Source organism: Danio aesculapii, chromosome 4, assembly GCF_903798145.1.
Source record: "Danio aesculapii chromosome 4, fDanAes4.1, whole genome shotgun sequence".
Classification (NCBI taxonomy): Eukaryota; Metazoa; Chordata; class Actinopteri; order Cypriniformes; family Danionidae; genus Danio; species Danio aesculapii.
Window position 1 is genome coordinate 21,588,835 of NC_079438.1, and position 24,772 is coordinate 21,613,606.

The following is a 24,772-nucleotide window of genomic DNA, read 5'->3' on the forward strand; positions in this document are numbered from 1 at the left end:
CAGTCCAGTGGCCTAATGGATAAGGCACCAGCCTTCGAAGCTGGGGATTGTGGGTTTTTTAAAGTACCAACTGGGTTGTCTTTGATGCAGTTCCTTTTAAGTTGACTGTGCAAGACAATCCAGTGTTACCTTTAAAAAGCTAGGTTCATACCCTTAGGTCAAAAAGACATGACAATGGAAAACTCCTCAGAGAACGCTGTTTTGTCATTAGGTGTACACACCAGATCGTCTGAATGCAATATGGCATAGGGATCCTAAAGTACTGTTTTCTGATTAACAAGAACTTCCTGAGCCATACATCAGATATGACAAAAGGCTAGTGTTGACCCTGTGGCCTAATGGATAAGGCATCAGCCTTCGAAGCTGGGGATTGTGGGTTCAAGTCCCATCTGGGTTGTCTTTGTTGGGTTACATTTAAGTTGTGTGAAACAATTCTGACTGGTCTTCTCAAAACTTAGGCGTGATGATCTGAGGACAATAGTTAGCTTCGAATTCTCAGACTTGCTGCACACTTCAAATAAGATTCATCCAATCTTGCTTGAATCTCACTGTCACGTTACAAACTTAAATGGTTCCGCTGAGCTTTGGTAATGGAGATCTTGACTTCAAGTACCCCGTGGCTTTCAACTAATTGGTCTCTTGTTAGGTGGATGATGATGAAATGCAAACAAGAAAATAGCTGCCAGAAAGGTTGTGATTTCAAGTTAATAAGAGTGGCCTTGTCTGGAATTTGAAAACTCAAGACCAGTCACACCATACGCGAGAACCACACCCCAGGACCAATGAGACACGAATGTGGATGATTGCACAAAGAAAATGTTTGACCATTAGTTGCACACATCTTATTTGATGGAATGCAAACTGGCATCGAGATCCTAAAGTGCAGCTTTCCATGCGTTGGCATCTTGTTAAAGGCATACAAAAAATCCATGACAAATGATTGGCGAAATGGCCCAGTGGCCTAAGGGATAAGGCATCAGCCTCCGGGGCTTGGGATTGTTGGTTCAAGTCCCATCTGGGTTGTCTTTGAAGGTCTCACCTTAATTCGGGAGCAATGTTTGGTGGATGAACACGGTAGCTGTGAAAACCTTCTTGAGATGTGTTTGCATGTCATTAACTTCCTGCATTGCCATGCATATTACCTATTATGACTAAAAGGGTAACGAGATACCTAACGCGAAAGGCCATTTTGAATCCTGCATGGTGCCTACAGAGAAGAGACTGTGTACAAAGACAAAAATGTGCTTACATATAAAGCTGGTGGGTTGTTCAAGATCCATAAACAAATCTAACAACCGAATCATTGCCGCTCCTTTTTTGTCTGTATAATTGTACATGTTAGACTTATTTAGATCAGAAGTCCACTAAATGTTCATTAACTAAACTCACAGCAAAAGCTGCTACAATTAACATAGAAACACCTTGGACAGCACAGCACCGCTGCTTTTTCTATGACTGTCGTAGGGCTCGTCCGGGTTTGAACCCGGGACCTCTCGCACCCTAAGCGAGAATCATACCCCCTAGACCAACGTAGCCCTGTAAAGCAGTCTGCAGTGCCACAAAAAATTCTGTGAGAACGATCCACTCTACTCTTTGTTCATGTTGTTTTTGTTACGTGTGTCAGCAACTCCCTGGAGGCATATTACAGTTCACAGTAAGTATAAAACAGTCCAGTGGCCTAATGGATAAGGCACCAGCCTTCGAAGCTGGGGATTGTGGGTTTAAAGTACCAACTGGGTTGTCTTTGATGCAGTTCCTTTTAAGTTGACTGTGCAAGACAATCCAATGTTACCTTTAAAAAGCTAGGTTCATACCCTTAGGTCAAAAAGACATGACAATGGAAAACTCCTCAGAGAAGCTGTTTTGTCATTAGGTGTACACACCAGATCGTCTGAATGCAATATGGCATAGGGATCCTAAAGTACTGTTTTCTGAGTAACAAGAACTTCCTGAGCCATACATCAGATATGACAAAGGCTAGTGTTGACCCTGTGGCCTAATGGATAAGGCATCAGCCTTCGAAGCTGGGGATTGTGGGTTCAAGTCCCATCTGCGTTGTCTTTGTTGGGTTACATTTAAGTTGTGTGAAACAATTCTGACTGGTCTTCTCAAAACTTAGGCGTGATGATCTGAGGACAATAGTTAGCTTCGAATTCTCAGACTTGCTGCACACTTCAAATAAGATTCATCCAATCTTGCTAGAATCTCACTGTCACGTTACAAACTTAAATGGTTCCGCTGAGCTTTGGTAATGGAGATCTTGACTTCAAGTACCCCGTGGCTTTCAACTAATGGTCTCTTGTTAGGTGGATGATGATGAAATGCAAACAAGAAAATAGCTGCAGAAAGGTTGTGATTTCAAGTTAATAAGAGTGGCCTTGTCTGGAATTTGAAACTCAAGACCAGTCACACCATACGCGAGAACCACACCCCAGGACCAATGAGACACGAATGTGGATGATTGCACAAAGAAAATGTTTGACCATTAGTTGCACACATCTTATTTGATGGAATGCAAACTGGCATCGAGATCCTAAAGTGCAGCTTTCCATGCGTTGGCATCTTGTTAAAGGCATACAAAAAATCCATGACAAATGATTGGCGAAATGGCCCAGTGGCCTAAGGGATAAGGCATCAGCCTCCGGGGCTTGGGATTGTTGGTTCAAGTCCCATCTGGGTTGTCTTTGAAGGTCTCACCTTAATTCGGGAGCAATGTTTGGTGGATGAAACACGGTAGCTGTGAAAACCTTCTTGAGATGTGTTTGCATGTCATTAACTTCCTGCATTGCCATGCATATTACCTATTATGACTAAAAGGGTAACGAGATACCTAACGCGAAAGGCCATTTTGAATCCTGCATGGTGCCTACAGAGAAGAGACTGTGTACAAAGACAAAAATGGTGCTTACATATAAAGCTGGTGGGTTGTTCACGATCCATAAACAAATCTAACAACCGAATCATTGCCGCTCCTTTTTTGTCTGTATAATTGTACATGTTAGACGGATTTAGATCAGAAGTCCACTAAATGTTCATTAACTAAACTCACAGCAAAAGCTGCTACAATTAACATAGAAACTGCTTGGATAGCACAGCACCGCTGCTTTTTCTATGACTGTCGTAGGGCTCATCTGGGATTTGAACCCGGGAACTCTCGCACCCTAAGCGAGAATCATACCCCTAGACCAACGAGCCCTGTAGAAGCAGTTTGCAGTGCCACAAAAAAATTCTGTGAGACCGATCCACTCTACTCTTTGTTCATGTTGTTTTTGTTACGTGTGTCAGCAACTCCCTGGAGGCATATTACAGTTCACAGTAAGTATAAAACAGTTCAGTGGCCTAATGGATAAGGCACCAGCCTTCGAAGCTGGGGATTGTGGGTTTAAAGTACCAACTGGGTTGTCTTTGATGCAGTTCCTTTTAAGTTGACTGTGCAAGACAATCCAATGTTACCTTTAAAAAGCTAGGTTCATACCCTTAGGTCAAAAGACATGACAATGGAAAACTCCTCAGAGAAGCTGTTTTGTCATTAGGTGTACACACCAGATCGTCTGAATGCAATATGGCATAGGGATCCTAAAGTACTGTTTCTGAGTAACAAGAACTTCCTGAGCCATACATCAGATATGACAAAGGCTAGTGTTGACCCAGTGGCCTAATGGATAAGGCATCAGCCTTCGAAGCTGGGGATTGTGGGTTCAAGTCCCATCTGGGTTGGGTTACATTTAAGTTGTGTGAAACAATTCCGACTGGTCTTCTCAAAACTTAGGCGTGATGATCTGAGGACAATAGTTAGCTTCGAATTCTCAGACTTGCTGCACACTTCAAATAAGATTCATCCAATCTTGCTTGAATCTCACTGTCACGTTACAAACTTAAATGGTTCCGCTGAGCTTTGGTAATGGAGATCTTGACTTCAAGTACCCCGTGGCTTTCAACTATTGGTCTCTTGTTAGGTGGATGATGATGAAATGCAAACAAGAAAATAGCTCCAGAAAGGTTGTGATTTCAAGTTAATGAGAGTGGCCTTGTCTGGAATTTAAAACTCAAGACCAGTCACACCATACGCGAGAACCACACCCCAGGTCCAATGAGACACGAATGTGGATGATTGCACAAAGAAAATGTTTGACCATTAGTTGCACACATCTTATTTGATGGAATGCAAACTGGCATCGAGATCCTAAAGTGCAGCTTTCCATGCGTTGGCATCTTGTTAAAGGCATACAAAAAATCCATGACAAATGATTGGCGAAATGGCCCAGTGGCCTAAGGGATAAGGCATCAGCCTCCGGGGCTTGGGATTGTTGGTTCAAGTCCCATCTGGGTTGTCTTTGAAGGTCTCACTTCAATTTGGGAGCAATGTTTGGTGGATGAAACACGGTAGCTGTGAAAACCTTCTTGAGATGTGTTTGCATGTCATTAACTTCCTGCATTGCCATGCATATTACCTATTATGACTAAAAGGGTAACGAGATACCTAACGCGAAAGGCCATTTTGAATCCTGCATGGTGCCTACAGAGAAGAGACTGTGTACAAAGACAAAAACGGTGCTTCCATATAAAGCTGGTGGGTTGTTCAAGATCCATAAACAAATCTAACAACCGAATCATTGCCGCTCCTTTTTTTGTCTGTATAATTGTACATGTTAGACTGATTTAGATCAGAAGTCCACTAAATGTTCATTATCTAAACTCACAGCAAAAGCTATTTTTCTATGACAGGCGTTTAAAAAAAATAATTTATTATAGAAACAATGCCCTTGTCACCTCAATTGTTTACCAGTTTGTTTTTTTTTGTTTGTTTTCTGTTTCTGCTCCGGGGCACCAGCAGCAGAAAAGACACCAGCAGCAGAGCTGGGACACGGGAAGTTTATTCGCTGCCAAATGAAGGAATTCAAAAAGCTTACAGCATCTGGTATTCCCAGGCGGTCTCCCATTCAAGTACTAACCAGGCCCAACCCTGCTTTGCTTCCGATTTCAGATGAGATCAGGCATTGCCTTTTTTTTTTCAATTAAAATAATTTTAATTACAATTCCACACGGTAAAGCACAATACAGTACACATTAAATTTTCATTTGGAATCAAAACATTATAACTGTGGTAAATTCCAGTTCATTTCTTTAAAAACTTGACATGCTTTGTTCGTCAAGATTTTGTGCAGTTCTCCTAAATTTTTCTCGTTTTTATAATATATATACAGTTTTTCCACATATCCTTCCATTTTCCTTCTTAAAATTGCCCATACATCCATCACAATTTTCTCTTTTTTTGCAACAATTCTTCTTTCCCACATTGCATTCTTCATCAGCATGATACATAGGTTGACAATTTTCTTATTTTCATTTTTCTTATTCCATCCCAACATCAATACTCTGCTCCATTCTGTTTTATTTTCATCCCAGTCTCCAAGTAGTCCTTTAATTAAACTTTACAATCTTTTAAGAAACTTTCCAATTCTTGGACAATATAAAACATGTGTAAAAAACCCTCTTCTTCTTTTTGACATACTTTACATATTCCACTTTGTTCCATCCACTATCTTGTTTAAAATGACATCTGAAATATTGCTTTGTGCCTTATTAAAAATTCTAGACATTCGACTTTAGTTTCTACATACCTCCTTTCATGTTCCCCCATATTTCATTTGCTTTTACATTGTATTTTTTCCATCCAGTATTTGTTTGCTGTTGGTTCTTTAAAAACTTTCTCTCTAAAAAAACAATAAATATTTTTCACTGTACATTCTTTAAAATCGTGTATTTTTCTCCTAGTTTCACACACACTTCATTTGTTTCTTTTTCTTTTTCAAAATTATCTATGCTTCGTATCCATTCTTTCGGAATTGCCTGTTTAATTATGTCAAGATTTTTCTCAATTTCCCTTCTGTTGTATTCCTCTTTCGCCTCCTCCATTGTGTCTATAACATATTGTTCAGTTAAAAGCCTTCTTTAAATTCATATAAAATGTCCCTTACTTTTAAAATCCCAACTTCTATCCATTTCTTAAAAAATAAAACCTTCCCTTGACTTAAAATGTTGTTGTTCAAGAAAAGAGGTTGGTTTAAAATGTTTTCCCTTCCATGTGGATTATATTGCACTATAGTTAAAAAGTTCCCCCACGCACTTAAAATTTCTCTATAAAATTCAGGTAAGTTTTCTGTCATCCAAGCTTTTGTTTTCATCCATAAAATCCCATCTCCCATGTAAAATGACCACATTTGTTTAAAAAATATTCATAGTTTTTTTCACTCTGCTTGTTTTCTTTTTCTAGATACTTCTTTATTCTTTTCACTCTTAACTATTTTTCCTTTGTTCTACATCTATTAAACCTAGCCCACCCTTGTCTGTTTCCCCTACAACTGTATTAAAAGCAATCCTTGGTGGCTTACCTCCCCATAAAAAATCAGTAAAACATTTTTTCAACCTCTTTTCTATCCACATTGGCATTTCTAAAACATATAAAACATGCCACAACTTAGACTCCATTAAACATTTATAATCAAAACTTTCCCTTTTAATGTCAGTGTTCTTAGTTTCCAGTAATTTAACCTCCTTTCTATATCTGTTAAAAAACCCTCCCACATCTTATCTCTAGCTGTTCTGCCATCTTTCCCCATTAAAACCCCTAAAATCTTTATTTCTTCTACTTCTTTAAAATTGGTGCAATCTGTTAAATCTGTCTCCTTTCCAAACTTCATATAAACCGTTTTGTCTTCATTTACTTTACTTCCTGATCCTTTACAAAACTGTTGTACTATTTTCATTGCTTCTTTCACACTCTCTTTTCCTTTTACTATTAATGTAGTGTCATCAGCATATTGAAACATTTTATTTACTTTATTTTCTTCAATTTCCATTCCTTTTATTTTTTCTTCTTCACTGATAGCTAGGCCCAGGGATTCTGCCACAAGTGAATATAAGAGTGCTGACAGAGGACATCCTTGCCTTATCGATCTTGTTATTTTAAAACATTCTGTTAAAAAGCCATTACATTTAATTTTTGTTAAAATACCCTTATATAAAATCCTGATCCATTTTCTAAAAACTTCTCCAAAGCCAAACTTTTTAAGTACTTCGAATAAAAACTGGTGTTCAACTCTGTCAAAAGCTTTCTCGAAATCCAAACTTATGATATATCCTTCCTCTTTTTTGTCCTTCATATATTCTATGATGTCTTTTATGCTCATTGTTATGTCTGCTATGTCTCTTCCTTTTATCGCGTAGGCCTGTGTTGTTTGTATTATTTTTGGCATCACTTCTTTTAATCGATTTGCTAAAATTTTAGTTAAAATCTTCAAATCTGTGTTTAACATTGTGATTGGTCTGTCATTTTTTAACAATGTCTTTTCTCCTTTTTTGTGTATTAATTTCATTAATCCCATTCCCATTCTTTCATTTAATTCTTCTTTTTGCAGTATTTCTTTAAAAATTTCAGTTAAAATTGGTATTAAAATTTCTTTAAAACATACGTAAAATTCACTATTTCACCCATCTATTCCTGGACTTTTCCTTTTGTTCAAGCTTTCTATTGCTTTTCTTATTTCTTCTTCTCTTATTTCTTGGTCACATTCTCTTTTGTCCTCTTCATCTATTTTTGTTTTTATCTGCTTTAATAATTTTTCCATTTGTAATTCATCAACTCCTTGTGTTTTAAATACCTCCACATAGTATGTTTTTATTTCTTTTAAAATGTCTTCATTACTTCATTACTACACAAAGCTGACGTAAGGAAATTCGCTCTAAACCCTCCAGGTGCAACCAGCTTTGCAATAAAAGCCACTGTGAAAGGCATGAAAACACAAGTGGAGAATGTGGGCATCGATCCAGCTACCTCTCTCATGCATGCTAAGCGACCGTTCTACCATTTAAGCTAATTCCCCTTTTCACAATCAAAATTGAACATTTTAGACGTGGTCGAAAAAGAAAAAATAAGATCACATCTGTTCTGTGGTGGCTTCTTTGCCCTGCCTGCCATTTAGTCGTCAAATTGCCTGGAATGGCGTGCTTTTCTTTTGAAGGCCCTACCTAGTAATGCTCCAGTAAATGTGTGAGGAGCCCTGCAAGCCGAATGACGAGTTACTCAGAAATCAATGCACATTGGCCTTGCCTTGGATGGACCTTCTGCTACTTTCCTGCAAGGCCAGTTTTTTAATTCATCATCTTCATCTCGGGCAGCAGCTCTACACCATCTTGAGGTTCCATAATGTAATGGATAGCACTCTGCATCCAGCGATCTAAATTCAAATCTAGATGGGACCTGTTTTTTTTTGCCAGCACCGCACAAAAAAGCTAAAATAGTGTTCTATTCCCTTGAAGGCCAGAGAATAACAGTTACTATGGGTTTTCTAGGACCCTCAAGTCCAGCTGCTTCACCCTCAAGTCCACCTGCTTCCATTTGACAAAAACGCTATCTTTCTCCCAGGTGGTCACATTTTTTTTTCTTTTATTATACTGTTCAAAATTCATACAATTCACTTATTCATACAGATTACACTTAAGACAAAACATTAAAAAGGTCCATTTTACATCATAGCTTCACAACAATGTGTTTTTTTTTTTTTTTTTACATAAAATGTTGCAAGTTGTATTCCTTAAAAGGTAAAATCACATTTTAAAAAAGACATTTTTATTCCTGTGTCATTTAAAATCTTTGTGACTTCTTGAGTAAAAACATCATAAAAAGCCTCCCGCATTTCCTCTAACTTAAAATAATAAAATAGACATTCAAAATATTTCTCCACCTTCCTCTTAAACACATTCCACACATTTAATACAACTTTTTCCTTTTTTGCTACAACTCTTCTCTCCCATATTGCACTTTTCAATAAAATCACAAGTAAATTCATGAGCTTTTTATTATCACATTCTTTGTTCAGCCCCAACAGTAACACCTTTTCCCACTCAAGATTGTCGTCTCTTTCTCCTTTCGAAGTTAAAATCATGTTTTTGCATTTCTTTACAATATAAAAACAAGTGTAAGAATCCTTCATCTGCATCTTGACATACTTTACATGTGACACTTTCCTCCATCCCTATTTTGTTTAAAATGACATCTGTAAACACTGCTTTACTCCTGATAAAATATTCTAAATTCTCCAGTTTTGACTGTACAAATTTGCCATTTATATTAGCCCATATATTGTCTTCATTTACATCTTTAAACATCCGTATCCAGTACTGATTTGCACCAGGTTTCTTAAAAACCCCGTCTCTAAAAAAAAACATAAATCATTTTCACTGTACAATCTTTCAAATCCCACTGTTTCTCTCTAAGTCTTACATTCACATCTTTACTTTGTTTATTTTCTTCCATATTTTCTATTCTTGTTAACCATTCTGCAGGTATGGCATTTTTAATTATGTCGTATTCCTTTATTAAGTCTTGTCTGTTAAAATCTTTCTTCGCTTCATCCATCACATCAATAACATACTGCACCGGTAAGAATCCTTCCTTAAATTCATATAAAATATCCCTTACTCTTGTTATTCCCACCTCCCACCATTTCCTAAAAAACACCACTTTCTCTTGATTAAGAATGGCACTGTTTAAGAATAAAGGCTGATTTAAAATGTTCTCGCGTCCTTGTATATTAAAATGTACACAAGTTAAAAATTTCCCCCATGCTCCAATCAATTCTTTATAAAAGTCTGGTAGACCCTCTGTCATGAATGTTTTCATCCTCATCCATAAAATATTATCTCCCATATTAAAATTGCCACTTTTACTTAAAAAATATTCCATTGTTCTTTTCTATGCTGCCTTATTTTCTTCATCCAAATATTTCTTTCTTTCCTTATCTTGTCATCATTAGCTTGTTGCTTGTAATAAGGACACAGCTCTGTCAATACAGAGTTCATTCAACGCATGCTGTGCTTTGTTATTATGGCAAGTTGTGGTGTCGATAGGAGCATGTGACAGTCCCTCCTTAGAAGAACTGTGATCCAGGGTCTGAGACTTTCTCCTCTCCAGGAGGAGGTTACAAGCATTGGATTTATTTTTGTCCGAGCAGCTGCAACATACTTGTGTGGAGACCCACAGCAAGGCTTGAGGGCAAGTTTCTGCTCTCCCTTCCCTGATGGTCTAGTGGTTAGGATTCGGTGCTCTCATTGCTGTGGACTGGGTTTGATTCCCGGTTAGTTCTTGGATGAGAGACCGCCTGGGATTACCAGGTGCTTTAAGCTTTTTGAATTCCTTCTTTTGGCAGCTGATACACTTCCCAAAATACGAAAAAAACAAAACTCTGAATTCCTCTCTGATCTCTGGAACCAGCTAAGTCATTGTACCCACTTCCCCTGATTCCATTCGGGGGAAGTGAGTACCCTGACTTGGCTGGTTTAACCTAGCAAGAGCTGTCGGTGCCCCGGAGCAGAAACCGAAAAAAAAAAACAAAAAAAAAAAAACAGGTAATCTATTGAGGGGTCAAGGGCTTTGTTTTTGTCTGTGCTGTGTCAAGGCAAGCTGAGCTGCGCTCGGCTCCTGGTGCTGCACCTATTTTTAAATAGCCAACTCTTGACAGCTGCTCTTGCTTACGGCCATACCACCCTGGCAATACCTGATCTAATCTGAACTTGGAAGCAAAGCAGGGTTGGGCCTGGTTAGTACTTGTATGAGAGACCGCCTGGCAATACCAGGTGCTGTAAGCTTTCTGAATTCCTTCATTTGGCATCTAATACACTTCCCCGTGTCACAGGTCTGCTGCTGGTGTCTTTTCTCGCATTCATCTTATTTGGGAGGGGTGGGACAAAAAAACACAGGTAAACAATTGAGGGGACAAGGGCATTGTTTCTGTCGGTGCTGTGTCAATGCAAGCTGAGCTGCGCTCGGCTCCTGGTGCTGCGCCTCTTTTCAAATAGCCAACTCTTGACGTCTGCTCTCGCTTATGGCCATACCACCCTGCTATTTAAAATCAAGATCTAAAAGTGGCTTAAACATTGAACTGGTTCTACAATGACAGAAAATAAGAACAGAAGAGATTAAAGAAAGAATGGAAAGGAAAAAATTTCAAAAAGGATATGCAAGAAACATTTGTTTAAGTGACAGTGACTCAGAATAATTGGTGGTTATTGGTTTATCCAATAATTATCCTAATGAGTAATGTATGTGTGGTATCACTGAATGTAAGAGGATTGTCAAAAGGTGAAAAGTTTGAAAGATTAACATGTTTGACAAAAAATGTGATATATTTTGTTTACAAGAGAAAAAGTGGGAAGATGAGATTAAAAATAAAATGAGAAATTTGTGGAATGGTGAAATATTTAGTAATGGAGATATAGAAAAGAAAAGAGGGGTAGCAATTTTGATAAAAAGAGGGATTTTTGAAAAAGTAGAATTAGACTGTAAAGACACAAATGGAAGAATTATAATTGTAAAAGTTATGTATAATGGGAAAAGTTATTTTTCACATTTACATTTAGTCATTTAGCAGACGCCTTAATCCAAAGCGACTTACAAATAAGCACAAGGAAGCAATTTACACAACTATAAGAGCAGCAGTGAACAAGTGCTATAGACAAGTTTCAGTGTGAAAAAGTCTAAGAAGCAAAGCATTAGAAATTTTTTTTTATTTATTTTTTTTTTTTTTGAGAGAGTACAGTCAGTGGTATAGCCAGAGAGGAACGTGGAGACTAAATAGTTGAGTTTTTATTTGTTTCTTGAAGACAGCAAGTGACTCTGCTGTTCTGATGTAGTTAGGGAGTTCATTCCACCAACTGGGCAGATTGAATGCGAGAGTTCGGGAAAGTGATTTCTTCCCTCTTAGGGATGGAACCACGAGGCGACGTTCATTCACAGAATGCAAGTTTCTGGAGGGCACATAAATCTGCAGAAGTGAGAGCAGATAGGGAGCAAAGTCAGAGGTTGCTTTGTAAGCAAACATCAGAGCTTTGAATTTGATGCGAGCAGCAACTGGCAGCCAGTGCAAACGGGTGAGTAGCGGAGTGACATGTGCTCTTTTGGGTTCATCAAAGAACACTCGTGCTGCTGCATTCTAAAGCAGCTGAAGAGGTTTGATAGAATTAGCTGGAAGCCCGGCTAGTAGAGAGTTGCAATCATCCAGTTTGGAGAGAACAAGAGCTTGAACAATAAGTTGAGCTGCATGTTCAGATATGAAGGGTCGGACCTTTCTGATGTTATAGAGTGCGAATCTGCAAGATTGAGCAGTTCTAGAAATGTGGTCAGAGAAGTTTAGTTGGTCATCAATCGTTACTCCAAGGCTTTTTACCATTTTGGATGCAGTAATGGTTGCCCCATCCATCTGGATTGAAAAGTTATGGTGTAGAGTCGGGTTGGCAGTAATTTCAAGCATTTCCGTGTTCGCGAGGTTAAGCTGAAGATGATGATCTTTCATTCAGTGTGAAATGTCTGACAGGCAGGCTGAAATGCGAGCTGGAACCGAGGGATCATCAGGGTGAAAAGAGAGGTATAGCTGGGTGTCATCAGCATAGCAGTTGTAGAAAAATCCATGTTTCTGGATGACTGGTCCTAAAGATGTCGTGTAGATGGACAAGAGAAGTGGCCCAAGAACAGAGCCCCGAGGTTACCCAGTGTTTAGATGCTGTAGGTTGGACACCTCTCCCCTCCAAGACACCCTGAATGACCTGTCAGAGAGGTAAGATCTGAACCATTGAATAACAGTGCCTGCAACGCCCAGTGACTCAAGCGTAGATATCAGGATCTGGTGGTTTACAGTGTCAAAAGCAGCTGATAAATCCAGCAAGAAGAGGACAGATGATTTAGAGTCTGCTTTAGCCAGTCTGAGATCCTCCACGACCGAGAGCAGGGCAGTCTCAGTTGAGTGGCCTTTCTTAAAGCCAGATTGCTTGTTGTCCATGAGGTTGTTTTGAGTAAGAAAGTCCAGGACTTGATTGAACACTACTTTCTCCAAAATTTTGGCCATGAATGGAAGCAGGGATACCGGTAGGTAGTTTTCAAGTAGCGTTTGATCCAGGTTGGGTTTCTTTAGCAGTGGGGTTACCCTAGCCTGCTTAAATGAAGTAGCTGCTGAGTGTGACATGGCAGGGAAACAGCACCTGTAAGACCAAAACCATGGTCTAACCATGACCTCTAAGTCAGAAACCATGGTGCTTGACTGGAAAAAGGTGGCCATCTCCAGTTTGGAGGAGAGTCCTCACCCCAAATGGAGTTCAAGTATCTGCGTTTTTTTTTTTTTTTCATGAGGAACAGAATGTGAGATTAAAAGATGGATCGGTGCAGCAGAATTGCAGTTGATGTGATTGTCTGTTGTGGTGAAGGAGCTGAGACGAAAGGCAATGTTCTCAATTTGCCACTCAATCTAGGTTCCTACTCTCACCTATGGTCATGACTGAATGGACAAGGTCTCGGATACAACAGAACACATTTTACAAAGTGTTATGACCCGCTTGTTTGAGTCGCACCATAAAATAGAGATGAGCCAACAAAATAGCCTGATTGCAAATTATTTATTATAAAATGTCACTCATAGAACAATCAAAGCAACCAACAAATGTCTAGGGATAATAATGAAGATAAAGAACTTAGAATATAATCACAACAACACTTTAACTACATGATATAAGTATTGCGAAAAAAAAAAACATAAGGTTAAAAAGTCAATGAGATGGCAGGTCTTGACATAAGGAATCCCGAGTAGCCACAGCATTCTGGGGCTCAATTCAACAACTTTTATATGCCCATTGATAAGTAATGCCACATCCAACCAGGATTTACCACATACTCCAATCTGGATTTCTCATTCAGGGAGTCAGACAGAGAACATCACCCAAAACAACACTAGCTACATGAATACACTGGAGAGTGGAGTACAGATGTATCCGCACCTGAACAATCACTTACAAAGAGATTTCAAGCCACAGTGTTTATGAAACTGTTCTTCTTTCAGCCGCCATCATTGTGTTTATGGTAAACGCGACACATTGACAACCCCACCTTCTGCAGTATAGGAGTGTTGGAAAATAGTATACAGTCACTCAGACTTTTCAAACATTATTCAGACATGAAACATCATGTGCACATGAAAAAATGTTTTGCTGCATTCATGTCATGTGTGCAACTTTTTGTTAATGTGTTTCTTAAGCTGCGCCGAATGAGCGAAACTCTTTAGACACTGATCAGATCTGTATGGTTTCTCTCCAGTGTGAATCGTCTGGTGTGGTTTCAATTTTGGCGCTGTAATAAAAGTCTTCTCATACTCAAGCACATATTCTCTTTCACACCAGTGTGGATCTTCATGTGTTTATTAAGGTTTGATGAGTTGCTGAAACTCATACCACACCGAAGCTGCGGTCACTCGAGTTTGAGCATGCAAAATTCTGTTGTACAGCGCTGCAAAAAGGGGCGGGATTAAACAAGACGATTAGATATTAAAAAAGTGAGCAATTGGTCCATATTTTAAATTTCTGTTCAGAGAGGTCATGTTTTGATCTTCGACTGGTCTCACACAGTCAAGTTATGTGATTTTGCATGTCAGAGTTCACCAAGCTTGAACTTTGCAAGGCAATGAACTGCGAAACTTGATGCCCGAACTTGCATTTCTGGTCTGATGCATTCGCGTGCGTATGAATGAAAGTCTATGGGGAGAAAAGTCCAGTGTGACCGCAGCTTAAGTGCATGTGAATGGTTTCTCTCCAGTGTGGATCTTCATGTGTTTATTAAGGTGTGATGAGCAGTTAAATCTCTTCCTACACTGAGTGCATGTAAATGGTTTCTCTCCAGCGTGGATCCTCATATGGTGATTAAGGGATGACCATTGGCTAAAACTCTTTACACACTGAGTGCATGTGAATGGTTTCTCTCCAGTGTGGATCCTTATGTGGTGACTGAGGGATGAGGATTGGCTGAAACTCTTCCCACACTGAGTGCATGAGAATGGTTTCTCTCCAGTGTGGATCCTCATGTGCTTATTAAGGTCTGATGAGCTGTTAAAACTATTCCCACACTGAGTGCATGAGAATGGTTTCTCTCCAGTGTGGATTCTCATGTGCTGAATAAGGTGTGATGAGCTGTTAAAACTCTTCCCACACTGAGTGCAAGTGAATGGTTTCTCTCCAGTGTGGATCATCATGTGTTGATTAAGGGATGATGATCGGCTGAAACTCTTCCCACACTGAGTGCATGTGAATGGTTTCTCTCCAGTGTGGTTCCACATGTGTTTATTAAGGTGCGATGAGCAGTTAAAACTCTTCCTACACTGAGTGCAAGTGAATGGTTTCTCTCCAGTGTGGTTCCTCATGTGTAGATTAAGGGATGATGATATCCTGAAACTCTTTCCACACTGAGTGCATGTGAATGGTTTCTCTCCAGTGTGGATCCTCATGTGCTGATTAAGGTATGATAAGCGGATGAAACTCTTCCCACACTGAGTGCAAGTGAATGGTTTCTCTCCAGTGTGGATCCTCATGTGTTGATTAAGGTTTGAGGTTTGGCTGAAACTCTTCCCACAATGAGTGCATGTGAATGGTTTCTCTCCAGTGTGGATCCTCATGTGAATTTTAAGTTTGCTTTTGTCTGCCAAACTCTTTCCACACTGAGTGCAGGTGAAACGATTCTTGTCTCTCCTTTTCAAAAAAACATCAGTCTGTAAATTAGTTTTTTCCTCAATTTTGACAAGATGTTCCTCCTCTTTACTCCCCTCATTCTCTTCAATTAGGTCTGAAATAAAAAAATAAAACATTATTTTCATTAAGACTCATCAAAAGCTGAAAATTGAAAAGACACTGAAAACATCGGCTACACACACTGTAATTTTGATGCACATTAAATGTAAATTAAATCAGATCATTTTTTGTTTAGTCCATCAACATGTACACATTAAAGCAGATTCAATTCAATTCATCTTTATTTATCTAGTGCTTTTACAATGTAAATTGTGTCAAAGCCACTTAACATACAAGTTATAGTAAATTGAAACAGTCAGTCCAGTTTTCAGAGTTTTTTACATAATTGATCATAAAAGTCCTTTTGGTCATATTGATAAGACACAGATTTGAAAGCTGTAAATGGCCTATTTTTATTCATATGTATTCAAAATTACAACAAAATGTCTTTCTAAAATTTGTAAAGCAGACAGGGAATACTTGTTCATTCTGTGCCTGACTGGTAAATGCATCAGAAAAAAAGTTCTGGGGTAACAGCTCTGAACAACCAGCTGAATATTTTCCTCACAGACATGAGACATACTGTACAGCATCTGCATAAAGGCTGGAATGTTCACCTTTCTCCTTGTGTGCTGTTGGGTCATTTTCATCCATTGTGGGGTGATTTTGAGGCTTAATTTAGCCAAAACCTTGTCTGTGTTTCAGCAAACGGACTGATATTTGGGAATATTTTATTTTGACATATTCTGTGAAAATGCTTTGAAATAAAAAAAAAAACCTCCATACACTCTGGGTAAATTTACTCCCTTTTCGTTATATTCATGGCTGTTTTTTCTCCATTGGCCTATATTATAACAACCTTTTTTTTTTATTGCAAAGCCATGACAGCATATAATCATGCATTTATGATTGTTGGTGTTTTCTGTGACGACCGTCAACATTGTTTAATTGGTCTCCACCCATAAGACGGCAAAAAGGAAATGGGTGAGAGGAAACACTGAAACCGATATTCCTTTCCAGTTATCGGTGTTTTGTTTTCATGGAGTGTCAGTGCACTTTACTGACACATTTCTAAAAACTAGACACTTAACAGATTTAGTTGATGTATTGATCTTATCTGTACGATCAAAACTGAAAGTGTAATTTAAGTTCTTTTTGGCGTTATGAGGAGAAGACGCATCAAAACGCGTATACGCAGTCTTTGACCCCTGGGGGTTAAACACCTACATGTATGACGCAGTTAATGACGTTATGCAAGAGTCTAATTGTTGTTGTTCTGAGATTATATGTAGAGCAGTATACAAACTTTTGGCGAGTGTTAAAGCTGGCCTCTGCTGATGTAACTGCAAAGTATCTACAGTAAACTTTCTTTTAATTGAATCTCTGACTCCTGCTCTTCTTCATCTGATAGACTGGTCTTGGGTTAAAATTGTTGGTCCCCCTACAAAGTGTATTTATGCACGCACACTATAATCTGCTGTTTTACTCCACTGAACTCCATATAAAAAGACAGAAACTTTTTTGAACAGGCCTATCTAAAGGGTTAATGCTGCCAACTGATGATCAACAGTAAAAATTGCACATTTTACCTCTTCCCAACAGGGAAAACACCAACAATCTAGAATGCATGATTATTTGGTGTCATGGCTTTGCGGTTAAAAAAATGTGGTTGTAATGGAAGTAAATGGGTCAAAAGCAGCCAAGAACATAATGAAAGGGTATAGGGCTGCACAATTAATCATATTATTATCATGATAACGATATTTGTGGTCCACAATCAATAATTAAATATCATCATGATTTTACAGTATAAACACCAAGCCATTATTTTAATGAGTGGAGTTTACGGATTATACTGCAACACAAGCATGATGTGACTGTGACTAGATTGCAAGTGTTTTTTTCAAGGAATGTAATGTTGATCAGGTAGCCTTTTCTCCTGTTCAGTCCAAACTTCCCAAGGTAACACAGCAAACCTTATTAACCACCTTAAAAGCCAACACAAAGTGGCTGTCATCAGTAGGTTAATGAGCTAGGGAGAATTCTGCTTTGCATGTTTCTTTGCATTACTAACATCACTAAAACAGACAACATTTAGACAGAAGACACTATCCAATTGTTTCAATGTTAAAACAAAAACAAAACAAAACAAAAAAAAAGTCATTGTGGCCCTGTTCACACGGGTATTCAGGTTAGTTTTCATCAATCTGACGTAGGGCTGTGACGGTAACGGATTTTCTGTTACCGCGGTGATGAAGCAAGAAATCATGCGGTATGTCGGTTAACCGCGCATACCGCATATACACATATACACAGTGTTTCCTCTAGGATTTTTTCCAGCTGTGGCGGCAGGCCTTTTTTACACAGATCTACTAACTACCTGTGGCGTTACTTCAATGACAAATGTCGTGCAGTATTAGAAGTCGAGATCGCAATTATGTAATAGCCTACAGCAAGCGGATCTCTTTGCTTACGCGCCAATTTTTTCTGCTCGTGCACAAAACTTCTTGCCTCCCCCTCAAATAAAAGCCTCTTTAAAAGCACGCAGATCTTCTTGTGCACCCTCAAATAAATGCTGCTGAAGTGCGGTTTAGTGCGTTTATGTAACGAGTATGTCTCCAGCCTTTATTAGATTTTCTAGGAATATTTATGAATACCTCCGGTTTTAATGCGTCCTGAAATAAAGTGAAACGACTATACGTCGTGTTTGCTGGCCTCAGGCATCACGCACCTGTCACAGTCAGTCAGTCAGCACGTAACCTTAAAGGGTTAAACAAATGACGCACAGCACTACTACGGTTAAAGAAAAGTTTGCGCTGCTATAATTCACTTACCCTTTAATAGACTTTGGTGTGATTATCACCTGCTATTAAAATAATAAAATGTTTTGAATGAGAAGCTGTAATGTAGCCGTGGCGAGATGAATCCTAGCGTGGCGCCCCGCCATGGAAGAATGAATGTAGCGGAAACCATGATATATAAATATAAAATCGCTCAACAGAAAATAAGCATTTTTAACGCACTGCTGTAATTTCTATATCCCAATCCCTTTATCAACATTTTTATACAAGTCATTATTTTAAAGATTATGACTTGAGAATATGATTTTACCTCAGCGCTGCACTTTTCTCCTTCGCCCTCGCGCTGAGTTCAGGTGACGGAGTGTTGTGAAGTAGTTAAACTATCAAACTGGCACAGGAATATCAGTATATTAATATAGGATTTTTAATAAACTCTCTTATATCTGCTGGTGCTGTTATTAACACGCAGATCTCGGTTATGCTGGTGCAGCCGTTGACACGCGGTTCAGGTAATCAAAAAGCCAGCTCGCCTACATGATTTTTAATTATGGGTGGGTCGCAGGTGGAGAAGTTCAATCATTGGTTATGCAGACCACTTTGCCTAAAATATCAAAAAGTTCAAACGCTTTGATTAAACTAAAGCGAAACTGACCGTAAAGAGTGATAATAAAGGCTGCTTTTTTATTTTGGATCATACAGTTACCAAAGATTCAATATTCGAAACTGAATATTTCACTTTTATTTTATTTATATTACAATTGTTTTTAACAGACCAGTTTGTGTTTTGGCTGCGCCATATAGCGGACCCTGAGGCACATCACTTCACCTCAAAGTTTATTAGTTATTATAGTTTATTTTATAAATAACTGACCGGCAAAAACTAAGATACTAAGAAAATTGTACAAAACTAAATTCGTTCAAACAATATTTTTCTTCCGACGAAAATATATGAATTGTATATTTTTGTGCGTCTCCATCCGCTACACAACTGCAGTGTTTGTTTCGCTCCACGTGAAAAAAGGATTTAATTAATGCTCCACTGTATTTGCTGCTACACAAACCCCTGTGATATATTAGCTACATATTTTTATAAATGTCTTTACACAAAATTATTATATGCTATAGCCTACTTTGAGTCAAAATATATGCGATTGTTGACTCATCACCGTGGTCGCAACTCGCGCTTCTGTTCTGTAAAAAAAGACCTACATTTAACCAGCTTTTTAGCAAAGCCTATATTAATATACTGATATTCCTGTGCCAGTTTGATAGTTTAACTACTTCACAACACTCCGTCACCTGAACTCAGCGCGAGGGAGAAGGAGAAATGTGCAGCGCTGAGGTAAAATCATATTCTCAAGTCATAATCTTTAAAATAATGACTTGTATTAAAAATGTTAATAAAGTGATTGGGATATAGAAATTACAGCAGTGCGTTAAAAATGTTTATTTTCTGTGGAGCGATTGATTTGAGTAAATAGGCCTGCTTTACTAAAATAAGCTTAAAATAAAAACAGCCTATGCTGGTTATTAAAAATGATTCAGTCAGTGTTTTCGTTTTGTAATCTAAATTTGTAATTTAAGTGGAAAATACTTAGGGCAGGCCTTTTATTTAGTTTATTCTGTTTTTCTATACGATCCTGAAAGATTCACAAGCAAAAATAAATAATAAACTAAAATGGGCGGTGATGACGGTAATAACCACATCACCGCGGTTGACATCTCATTATGGCGGTAAGGCGGTGATGCGGTTATCGTCACACCCCTAATCTGAAGCAACTTTTTCTTATTTACAAGAAAAGGAAATGCAATTAAAAGTTTCAATTAATTCAATTTATAAAAAGACTAGCCTGTTTTATGGATTAAATAATGAAATGGATAACTAAGTTCCTTTATTTCCGATTAGACCATGCACTTTATTCTGTTTTACAGTTTTTATTTATTTATTTATTTTTTTAAATAACTTCAGAAATCAGGAATTGATCGTGCACGCAAAAAAACACAATCATCTAACACATGCATCACTCTCATGCCACGCTTTCAAAGATAAATTCGCATATGAGTGCTGCTTTGAAAAGAATTAAATTATTAAAAAGCACTATTAAAGACTATACACATAAAATAAAACATTCAAAAAGGTGTATCTTATGAAAAAAACACCAATTGACGGGCGCTGCTTTCAGTTTTTAAAGAATCAAGCAGATTAAAAAAAATAATAATCTAATTTGCAAAAGAGAAATGACAAAAATTTTGCAAGAGAAAAAGATTAAACATATCAGGACAGTTAAAAGAACATTCTACTTTATATATTCTTTCGACAATACAACAGCTAAGATTATGAATGACGGAGTGTAAAGCCGTGTCTCCTGCGTGCTTCAGCAGAGCGTCCCGCTGTTTATAAATGAGGAGACTGAGAAAATACGCAGTTTAGTTTCACCTCAAGATATTGAAATTAAAAATTAACACTGAACTGCTCATCACGCTCAAAAAGTTAAACTAAAATGCACAATTGTTGTTAGCCACAGGAAGCACAACAAACCGAACACGCCATTCTTTTAATTCGATATTCGTGAAGTATGTGAACCAATCGCAGATGCTTTGTCATGTTGGTCGCGACACTCTGTTTTATAACTTATTAGTTTATGTCAATAATTACACTTAGCCTTGCCATCGTTCTTCACCACATGTAGCCATGCTTTTGAGCACATCCTGCGGTCCATCTCTAAACAAATGTTTAGATTGTTATTGAAGGTGCTCTCCAGCGGCGAAGTTCCTGGCAGAGTAGCAGGTGAAAAAATGTGCATGCAGAAATTGGACAAGAGGAATCAAAATTTTAATTATATAACAAGTAACTTAGTATCTAATCCCTGCCCAGTTTTATTACAAGTTGTTTTTTAATAGTTGTGACTTTAATCGTTTGGATTAAATTACCCTTAAAATCCTGCTCATTTAAGGCATCATTTTCGGCAAATTATTGATAAAATAAAATAAATGAAGTAGCCTACCCAGTATAAAATAACAGTAGCAGACCTACCTTTATAGCTACAGCTCGGCAAAGTCAGCATGGGTATAAAAACAGGTGGTTTTATTCCTGATGAGAATATTTATTGTTGTCAGACTTTACTTTCACATAATACACCTGCGTGTGTGTGTGTGTGTGTGTGTGTGTGTAAACTCGCTTTCAGAAAGGAGAGACAGAAACCACCTACTGCTGTGGGACTGCCTCTGATAAAAAACAAACAAAAAAACTCTTAAATAAAGAAAAGAGGTAGAGAAAGGCCAGCTGATATTGCTTTACTGATCCTGTGGGAAAGCAATAATGAACCGGTAAAATATTTCTGGATAATGTGTTGAAAAACTAAGTTTTGACCAAACTTAAACCTAAAAGCTTCATGGCTTTGGAAAAAACATTCGGGGCTGAAGCCCAGAAGCCCAACAACCCCCCGCGCCACCCCTGATCAGGAATAAACACCAACCTATTTGTTGTTCAGAGTCTTCATTTTTAATTTTGCAGGGTTCTGGATCACTCATGTTCTCGCTGTCCTTCTATAAACTCTTCACTGGAGCCCGATGTGAATATTCCAGTATTTATAGCTTCACTGGAGGAGGAGGAGACAATTATTCAGATTACATGCTGCTTGCATATTTATATTTTAATGCCATATCAGCAGCTGGCTAGGGCTGCACGATTAATTGAAAAATGATCACGATCTCGATTCGACCCTACACACGATCCTAATTCAGCTTTTTTTACGATTCAGCCAATTATCGGTCAGGAGAGAAGAAAAAGGCGGCTGCAGAAGTCTTCACAGCAACATTGATACCTTCAAATGGCATTAAATGTGTCACATACTGTATTTATAAGGTATAATTCACCCAAAATGTCATTTCTGTCTTTATGTAATGATGTATTTACGGTCGCGAAATCGCACGTGAGCTGACGCACTGTTTGTTTACTGTTGAGAACGCCCGCGTGCATGCAAATGACACCTACTTTAGTGAACAGAACCTGCGTAGGCTGTGAATAACAGGTAATAAAGTTGCAAATAATGTTCAGTTCGTTGCACAGAGCGATCGTTTGTGGGCCGTGCGTGAGGTTTGATTTTCATGTGTGTGTGTTTTTCTCACAGTGACAGCAGCTCTAGGAAGTGAAAGTGAAACCTGTGCGCACATCATTTAAATGCTCATATCGCATTTTAGAGTTATGATTACGACAAGCATTTGATGTGTTTTTTCTTTCATAGCGAACACAAAGTGTTGTGCATGAAAATAAATGTTTTACAGTGTCAGTATAACAACCCTAGCCTATATATAATGGAAATATAATGGTCTAATAATGTTTTCAATGACAGATGACAGGCACATGTCTTAAACATAATAAATTAACTTCAGAATTATGAATAGTTATATTCTGATGTCACCATTTTACTGTGAATTTACAAACAGGACATATTGAAAGTCTGTTCAAGTCAACCATAATACAAAATTTTGCATTTTAAGCAACAGTAGACCTACACATAGGACTAATATTATTATTGTTGTTTTACTATATGTTTGAGAATTAACAATAATAATAGGCTAATCATATTAACCTTTATTTTAAATTTACAAAATCGTGAGAAAGAATCATGATCTTGATTTTCAGAAAAAAAAAATTGTGATTCACATTTTTGCCAGAATCGTGCAGCCCTAACACTGGCTATATATTCACGGCAACTTGTATTAAATATTCATTATACAACTGACAATCATAACGGTTTCTAAAACATCATTAATTGTTTCTTTAAAACACACAAATAACAACAACACTGTCCTATAAGCTCTATCAGTCTGATCAATGATAAAAATAAATTCCTCCAGAAAACACATTCTTAAACATTTGCCTTAAAATATTTCCTGAATAAAATCATTCTCTAATATCATATTTTAATATACATTATATTAAAATGTTTTACGATCAAAATATTCCAACACAAGTTACACATAGGTTTTTCTTCCCTGTTCAATAAATGTGTGCAAGACTTGAGTAACTGATTCTACATCTTGTGTGTGCAGCATGATCATGTCTCTGAATGCTTACATTTATCTAGTTTTGACCAGATTTGGTAACGTTAGCAATAGAGGTAAAGTTGGTTTTATATTCACACATTCTGACTTTCCCCTTAGTAATATAATTTCATAAAAGTATTATTTGCAAACTCTAAATAGCGACAGCATATTAGCAGCCAATAACTATCAAAGTTTGTTTACAGTCAAATAAACAGTGATAATGTTGTTTTCAAGTCACACTTGCATGCTAATTCAGATCGAATATTTAAAGTAACATAGTAAACAATACAGAGACTGCTGAATGAACGAATGTGCGAATATAAAACCAACTTTACCTCTTTACGTTGTCAATACATGAAAAAATGAAATTTAAACCTGTTTAAAAAAGTTATAAGACCTACAACACAATATTTCGGTAAACTTAAGATTTTTAAGGCCTAAAATTTGGATTTTGAGATTTAAAACTTTTTAAGACCCTGCAGAAACTGTAGATAACCAGCGAGTAACGCATTACAGAAGTGTTTACAGCGTAGCATCAAGCTAAAAACAAGAGAGTATATTAGCAATAAGCACATATGTGAAAACAGTTCAACCCGCAAGATAATTGCAGCAAATCTGCGAACGCTGCAAAGGTCAGATATAATACATACTTACTTTGAATAGACGCACAACACCCGTAGTGGAATTAAAAGAATTAAACAGCAAACAGCAAAGCTCTGCACTCTCCACTCTCTGCCTCAGACTGAGCGCCATAGGCGGGATGTTTGCCTGCACGCTGATCAGCGAAAGCTGATTGGCTGTCTTTTTGTGGCTCAGAGAAAGCTGATTGGCTGCTTGTAGGCGCTCGGCGAAAATTGATTGGCTGCCTATTTCTCAATCATTCTCTTGACAACAGAGGGAAACATTTGTGGACAGAAGATTCCTTCTTTTTCAGTCTCTTCAGAGGAATATAACATTGTTTCTGTGCAATACCCGATTGTATAATACCTTCAGTCAAGCCTGGCCCTAAAGTTTTTTTTTTTTTACATTATTTTATATTTGACTGCATAAGGCTCATTCCTGGCATTCAGTAATATTTCAGCTTGACCAAACTCATTTCTAAAATTTGATTATTGATTATTTATTGACTGACTTATTTTTAAATAGCCTACATAATTAGGCACAATTTAAACTTTCAAAAATTCATATTTTCCCACCTCAGGCATTAAAGCCTTTATATTATTTTCTCTTTTATTCTTATTTGAACACCCATTATTCTCAACCCCGTAACGGACTAAACTGAGTTGTTAATAATAGTATTTTAAAAAGCTTTTGCTATAAAACCA

The 24,772-nt window shown here is 37.8% G+C and overlaps 1 protein-coding gene, 3 non-coding genes and 1 pseudogene across 4 annotated transcripts; 3 read left to right on the forward strand and 2 right to left on the reverse strand.

The window, feature by feature from the left end:
- Positions 1-324: 324 nt before the first annotated feature.
- trnar-ucg (transfer RNA arginine (anticodon UCG)) lies at positions 325-397 on the forward strand. The gene has a single exon. It is a non-coding gene; the product is annotated as a tRNA-Arg (tRNA).
- Positions 398-3,123: 2,726 nt separating this feature from the next.
- Positions 3,124-3,195, reverse strand: trnap-agg (transfer RNA proline (anticodon AGG)). The gene has a single exon. It is a non-coding gene; the product is annotated as a tRNA-Pro (tRNA).
- Positions 3,196-3,644: 449 nt separating this feature from the next.
- On the forward strand, positions 3,645-3,717 carry trnar-ucg (transfer RNA arginine (anticodon UCG)). Its single transcript has one exon. It is a non-coding gene; the product is annotated as a tRNA-Arg (tRNA).
- A 6,811-nt stretch (positions 3,718-10,528) lies between these two features.
- LOC130224055 (5S ribosomal RNA) lies at positions 10,529-10,647 on the forward strand (annotated as a pseudogene).
- A 3,016-nt stretch (positions 10,648-13,663) lies between these two features.
- LOC130222349 (gastrula zinc finger protein XlCGF8.2DB-like) lies at positions 13,664-24,182 on the reverse strand. Its single transcript, XM_056454934.1, has 3 exons — positions 24,102-24,182; positions 21,875-21,997; positions 13,664-15,652 (listed from the first exon to the last, which is right to left on the reverse strand). Exons 2-3 carry the CDS (start codon positions 21,927-21,929, stop codon positions 14,604-14,606), a joined length of 1,104 nt encoding a protein of 367 aa, XP_056310909.1. The 5' UTR covers positions 21,930-21,997; positions 24,102-24,182; the 3' UTR covers positions 13,664-14,603.
- Positions 24,183-24,772: the final 590 nt, after the last annotated feature.

Coding starts and splice junctions, on each gene's coding strand:
- LOC130222349 (XM_056454934.1), bottom strand. CDS start 21,929: ATGAGTGATCCAGAACCCTGCAAAATTAAAAATGAAGACTCTGAACAA. Junction 15,653..21,874: donor AGACTCTGAACAACAAATAG/GTTGGTGTTTAT, acceptor TTTTTATTTCAG/ACCTAATTGAAGAGAATGAG.